Source organism: Orcinus orca, chromosome 20 (genome assembly GCF_937001465.1).
Source record: "Orcinus orca chromosome 20, mOrcOrc1.1, whole genome shotgun sequence".
Classification (NCBI taxonomy): domain Eukaryota; kingdom Metazoa; phylum Chordata; class Mammalia; order Artiodactyla; family Delphinidae; genus Orcinus; species Orcinus orca.
In genome coordinates, this window is record NC_064578.1 from 14,270,547 (window position 1) to 14,277,556 (window position 7,010).

The window sequence follows — 7,010 nt, forward strand, 5'->3', positions numbered from 1 at the left end:
GGGAGCTGGGGCTTTTTCAGCCTGGCAAAGGCCAGACAAAATATCACACCCACCAACGTGAGGAAGTTGCCCGGAAACAGAGACAGGCAGCTTTTGACCGGCACAAAATGCCAGAATTAGGATCGGGACTTTGAAAGCCTCAGATAAAGCGAGGTTTCACGAAGTAGGTAGTTAAGAGGACAGCTCTTCCTGGGATATGGTTAGACCAGTGACTGGAGTCTTAACCTGCGTCAAGAGTTGGGTGTTGTTGGTCTACCAACACGCTGATACAATCTGAAAGTTTGTACAGGGACAGACGTTGCTGCTTGAGCTTTCTTAAGAGTCCAAGAATTCCAGAAAAGTTATAAACGAAACTAAGTCTGGCCTAAAATTCCTTCCCCAACCTGGAATTTGCTGAAAGGGGGCATAAGCAACCCATCACGATGAGTTTGTTGTTTGAAAGAACTGACCGGGTATCCAAGCCATTTTGGTTTTTGCTTTTCCATTTTATCAATTACAAAATAAAGAAATCAGTGGTAGAAAAAAATAACAAAGGAAAAAATCCCTAAGTTACATAATAAAAACCTGGAGAACAGACCAGGTGTGTGCTGGGTGGGAGGGGAATGGACAGATGACCGGCCAGGGAGGAGAAGGTGGGGCTGTGGGAGGTGTTAGAGTTGCCTGGCACCCCGAGGTCACCCTCCGAGCACGCTGGTCTTCTTTGGGTCTTCACCAGCAGGACCGTGGCTTGCAAGTTTCAATACAAGAGCTGGTAAACAGTGGCACTGTTCTTGGAGCCCGTGACCAGGTACTGGTTGTCGGAAGACACATCACAACATAGGATGTCTGTAGACTCCTCTACCTGGAGGGAAAGAGAGGCCACAGAGGAATGATATGCAGGGGCCAGACTGGGGCCGGAGTTGCACACTTCACGCAGGTCTGTTTCAGGGCTCCGTGTAGACCTGAGGCCCAGTCTGGAGACCGGGCCAGGTTCAGGGCTCAAGGTGGAGCCCAGGAGTTCCTAGGACCTTGAGTCCTTGTTCCCTCGATGTACTCAATGGCCCTGTTTGCCATCTCAGAGGTACTTTCCAGCACTATTTCTGGGGCCCGACCAACTGGGAGCTGGGGCTGGAAGCTCCAGCTGCCTGGGTTTGCGCACGCCTCCATCCAGTACCTGAAACAATCTTTGTAGAGAAGGTGCAGCTATGCAGCGGATCGACTCATCCAGTGTTGACACAAAATAGCTCCCTGGCGAAGGAAAGACAGATGGAGGGGCCAGAGGCCAAGCCTGCCTTCCAGTCCCAGCTCTCTGCTCCCGACTAGACCAGGGAAAGGATCACTCCTTCTCTGCCTCAGTTTCCCCATCTATACAACTCAGAGACATGACCCAAACCATTCCCTCATCTACCCGCTTCCTCCTGCCACCCCCGGGATTGTGGTGAGGGGCAATGAACAACTGGACAGCCACATGGGGCTTCGAGCATCTTCTGTCTGCCGATGCCTTTGGGCTATGGTTCCACATAGGAAGCTACCATTACAGACAGAGCCAGAAAAGGAGAGGGGGTGAGCAGCAAAAGAAGGGAGGAAAGGTAGCCAGGCTGGCAGGGGAGAAACACCGGTGACAGGTGGAAGCAGAGGCGAGGGCAGTGGAAAGGTGGCCCTGGACCTTGGCCCGGCCAGTGCTGGGGCTGGAGAGGGGGGAATTAAGAGCCTGAAATAAGGCTGGGCCCAGACTCTACAGGTGAGTAGATGCCTTGTCAGGTGACAGGGCACCCAGAGGTGTCCCCTGCCTGCTCACTCACCACAGGAGGAAAACTTGAGATTGTGGTGGTAGACATATTTCTGCAGGACAGCCTTAAACTTCTCCCTCCGGTGTGTGTGCAGGATTACGATGTCACTCATTCTCAGGCCCACTAACAGCCACTCCTCACTGGGGTCATGGGCAATGCTGAGGATCTGTGTGGAAGGAGGTTTGGGGTCAGCGCACAAAGCTGCCAGCGCCATCATTCGTGGCCACCTCTTCAAACTCGGACTCTGCTCCTGCGGGCACCGACTCCCAGTCCCCAGGGGGACTGCACTCAGCACAGCCGCAGCCGTCCGGGCACCTCATGCTGTAAATCGTGTTGCTGCAGCCTCTGGTAGTTCCTCAGGTCCCAGGAATACAGTCTGGTGTCTTCACCTCCCGTCCAGAACTTATTGCCCGTGATGTCCACACATCGGGACCCGTACATGGGGACTTCGTGCTTCCTGGCGGGAAAACAACTCAGAGGTTCATGCACTGCTTGGACCCTCAGAAGTTTCGGGCCCAGGAAGCCCCTAGATACGTAGCCCAAATGCGTTCTCCACACCGACTCACCTAGTCCTACTGCAGAGGAGAGAGTGAGGTCGGAAAAGAGGCCCAGGCTTCCCCAAGGCCTCACCACCCAGCCCTCCCCCAGGTCATACCTGATCAAGATTTGGTTCTGCAAATCCCAAATCTCAACAAATCCTTTGAAACAAGCCAAGCAGATCTGGGCATTGGAGGAGACAGCCAGGGAATAGCACATGGGGCCTGTGGAGGCCAGCTGTGCCCTGATGCGAGGGGTGGGCACCAGGTCCCAGAGAGTCAGGGTCTGGGACAGACCCCCCGTGATCAGGCTTTGCTCATCGGGGGACAGCTTGCAGGTGAGGACACAGTTCTGACGGTCCTGTAGGAATGGGTGACATTCTCAAATCATCTCCTGGAAGCATGGGCTCCAAGTATTAGGACACAGGTCACATCTAGGCTCCCTGAGACTTCTGCATGACCCCTCACCTGTAAGTTCAGCTGGGCCTGGGGGGCGTGGTCCCAGGCATGCAGGGCACTCTCATCCCACACCCTGATGTAGCCATGGCCGCACGTGTACACGTGGTGAGTAGAGCTGCTGATGGCCAGGGAGTGGACTTTCTTTCCATGGCGGAGTTTGCCAACCTTCCAGGGCTTATGTGGGGTCATCTGCCTGACCACCACTTCATCTGGAACGGGAGGCTGGGGTGCCCATGAAAGGGTCACAGCCTTGACCTGCCCTCATCCATGGGGGCCAGCCTTCCCTGTCCTGTGACTCGATTCCTGACCCTGCATCCAACAGCTCCTCTCTGACCCTCAGGCGGGACTGTGTCCTCAGCTGGGGTCCCCAGACCACTGACATCCTTCTGCACTAGCCCAGGATGGCCTCCCTCATAAACAGGCCACATTTTGAGACACTTCTGAGTATAAGCAATGAGAGCAGAGCCTGGCTCAGAGTATCCTAGGATGTAGCTCTAAAAGTGACCCTGTCAGCTGAGGCCCTACACACTGGTGATGGGAGGAGGGTAGCTTGGGTCCAAAGAAGCAGGAAGTCCAGTGCACCCACCACCTATGGGAGAGAGAGTGAGGATGTGGACATACTGCATGCCCTCACCTTCTTCCTACGGGCTTCTTGTTCCAGGGGTAACAGGAAGGGAAAGATGCCATGTTTAAAAAAAAAAAAAAGACACTTACAATTGCTCTGAGGAATGACAAGACTTCTTCACTGGGACGAGGTGAAGGACAAGGCTGACCTGCAGGGAGACACCAGCGGCCAACCACTCAGAGAGAGGAGGTCTGGCAGCAACAGCGTCATGGGATCCAGGGAGAAGACTGCTCTCTCCACCCAGGAGCTCGTTCCAGGTCTCCCATCCAATGCCCAGCCATGGGCTACACCCTGCCTGCCCGCACCGTCCCAGCTAGGACTTACCGACCTCGGATCCTGGTGGGGAGCTGTGACACACAGAGGAGAGAGGGAGGAGTCAGGGCATGAGATGGATGGAGAGCTCTCTGTCAGGATCCCTCTCCCCGAGACAGTTTGCTCCCCCCACCAGTCTTGTTCAGGTGAGACCTACCTGAGGCCAGGCTCTGCTTCTTCTGATTCTGCCTCGGAGAGCTGAGTGGCCTGCAGCTCAGATCTGTCCAGGGCCTGGGGGGCCCACTGCTGTGGACTCACACAGCTCATGTCCTGATAAGCCAGGTCATGCTGCCTCGGGTAGCGTGGGAGCTGCTCGGGGGGACCACACGCTTCCCCCAGCTGGGACTGTGCATGGTGCTCGTGCTGGGAGGAAATGCCGGGGCTCTCGGGCACATTCCTCCTCTTCTCTGGTTCATCATAAATTGTGAGTATACTGAACGAGGCCTCTTCTTTCTCTTCACTCATGGTCTTTGATCGATGAAGTACCTGAGCTACCAGGTTCGAGGGCTTAGAGGAATGAGCCTGTCACCCAGATCCTGGGTTTCCAATTCGTCCCGATGCCCTGTAGCAAGAGAGAGAAAAGATGCTGACACGCAGACACAATGTTCCAGGTCTACTGAGAAGGCTCAGAGAACACTCCTCTGGGGGAGAGGATTCAAAAGATTGGTCACCAACTAACTTGTGATACTACATGTTGGCAGCAATGGTGTTGAGGGTAAAATTTCACACGCATGTTTTGAGATGTTAGTACCAGGTAAGTTATGTTTTTCCTTCTAGACACACAGACTGCATTTCCCATCCTCTAAAATCAAATTCACCCTTTAATCTGACCGTATACTTTTCAAATGAGGGCTCACCCCCACCCCCGCCACGGGTAAAATAAACAAGAGGTGGGACTTCCCTGGTGGTGTAGTGGCTAAGACTCCAAGCTCCCAATGCAGGGGGCCCGGGTTCGATCCCTGGTCAGGGAACTAGATCCCACATGCATGCCACAACTAAGAGTTCACATACCACAACTAAGGAGACCACGTGCCACAACTGCCTGCCGCAACTAAGACCCCATGCAACCAAATAAATAAATATTAAAAAAAAAAGAAGAATGGCTAACTTTTAAAAAAATAAATTTATTTATTTATTTTCGGCTGCGTTGGGTCTTCGTTGCTGCACGTGGGCTTTCTCTAGTTGTGGCGAGCAGGGGCTACTCTTCGTTGTGATGCACGGGCTTCTCACTGCAGTGGCTTCTCTTGTTGCAGAGCACAGCTCTAGGCACGTGGGCTTCAGTAGTTGTGGCATGCGGGCTTAGTTGCTCCATGGCATGTGGGATCTTCCCAGACCAGAGCTCAAGCCCATGTCCCCTGCCTTGGCAGGCGGATTCTTAACCACTGTGCCACCAGGGAAGCCCCTAGAATGGCTATTAAGAAAGAAAAAGAAAAAGAAACAGGAGGGCAACAGGAAACTGCACACACATCGCAGTGTCTCTTGCCACCCTGCCCCACGTACCCCCCAGAGGGGAACGCATGGAAGAACTCAGCGGTCCTGCAAACAAGACGTTCCCTTTGGATGGGGCGAGGCTGCAGAATGATGAAGAGTCTGGCTGGTGGTGACTTAATCTTTCCCATCCTAGGGGATAATTCTGAGAACTGAATGGAGTCATGCGTGTAGAACACTCATAATTATATCAGGCCAGTGGCAAACACTCAATACATGGCAGAGAGTGCGTTTACTTGGAGGCTGTGCCAGGGACCAGAGCTTTGAGGATTTAAGGCAGACCAAATGCCTTCCTTCAGGCTGCCCAACAGCTATCCCCAGAAGGCCCTGAGGAGACCCAGTGCTCCATTCTCAGGACGTATTAGCAGCTCCAGGGAGAAGACGATGTACAAGGCTGGGGAGAGGATCCTCCAACTGGAACCAATGCCTTGAAGACCAGGCTCAATCCTTGGCTCTCAGACAGCCGGGGGTACCCAGGCTGCCTGCCCTTGGCAAGGTGTGAGGGCAGCTATATGGCCAGACTCCACTCCTCCTGACACTTGGAGGTCTCACTGTGTCTTTGGCCCTGAACCAAATACTTTACACAGTTGGTCCCATTTCATCCACACAACTGTGTGGGCCACATTTTACAGGTTTTAAACACTGAAGCTCTGAGCAGGTGAGCAAATAGCTAGAAAGCACGGAGAAGAGGTTCAAATTCTGCCCTGTCTGGTTCTCAGCAGTCTGCTTTCTACTTCCCCATCAGAGGGAGGAAGGCAATATCCACCACAGTGACAATGCAGTTACCCTCTGACCCAGCACTTCCACTTTCAGGAATTTATCCTAAAGGTGCCCTCAGATAAAAATCCATGTCTAAACGGAAGCATCACAGCATCGCTTATGACAGCAGATGACAAACCCAAAGTCCACAAGAAGGGCCTGGGGAGATAAGTCACAGTATATGCATGAAGTGGAATATGACACAACTGTTAAAAATAACAAGGACACTTACATCTGGACATGGAAAATCCCAAGGTCGGTTAATGGGGGAGGGGTGGATTCAATGCACATAATGCACAGATTTGCTGTAAAAAGATGGAAATTAGAACCGATCTTTGCATATGTTTGTATGCACATAAGAAATTAAGAAGGGCATTGCCCTTGGGAATAGAAATGGGCAAGTAGGAAAGAGGAATGGGAGGAAGATTTGTCACTGCAGAACTTGGGATAGTTTTTGCATATCTGTGGCTATTTAAACCTAAATTAAAATTGTTGGGCCATGAGCCTTTTTCTTCAACCAAGTCCTTTCTTTGTCATCTTCCCCCAACTGACAATTTGGGGTCCTCATGATTCTTAGTTACTTGTTTAAATAATTTAGCAAATTGGCCCAGACACGCAGCAGTCTCCTTTAACTGGGACCCCGGGGCTGCCTCGGCCCTGGGGAGGGTGAAAGCGCGGAGGACACACATTCCCAGCCCAGGGTGAAGAGGATGGGCAAAGAGAGATGGGCAGCAGCCCAGGCTCACGTGTGGGTAAACCTTAAAGACAGGGAGGCCATTTAACCAGGATTCCATGGGTGAGGGGGACTTCATCCTAAGAATAAGACAAGGCTTTCTAGAAAGTGTACAAGGAAGAGTCAGTATCACCGATTCCCCTCTCCACTCTACCCTCAGAGCTGGGAATACAGGCAACCCTTCTTTCTCAAGCTTCAACACAAAATGCTAGGGCTGGGGTCCACCCTGCCAGCGAGATGAGCACTCACCAGTCCCCCGCAGCATGCAACTCACCTCTGAAGGCAGGTCAGACCCTGGAGATGGGAGGTCAGAACTGCGCCCAGCTAGT

The 7,010-nt window shown here is 52.7% G+C and overlaps 1 protein-coding gene across 1 annotated transcript; it reads right to left on the minus strand.

Moving 5' to 3' along the window:
• Nucleotides 1-575: 575 nt before the first annotated feature.
• TLE7 (TLE family member 7) lies at nt 576-4,249 on the minus strand. Its single transcript, XM_033434676.2, has 9 exons — nt 3,859-4,249; nt 3,714-3,736; nt 3,479-3,537; nt 2,774-2,986; nt 2,425-2,666; nt 2,085-2,226; nt 1,782-1,935; nt 1,154-1,227; nt 576-841 (listed from the first exon to the last, which is right to left on the minus strand). Exons 1-9 carry the CDS (start codon nt 4,164-4,166, stop codon nt 737-739), a joined length of 1,320 nt encoding a protein of 439 aa, XP_033290567.1. The 5' UTR covers nt 4,167-4,249; the 3' UTR covers nt 576-736.
• Nucleotides 4,250-7,010: the final 2,761 nt, after the last annotated feature.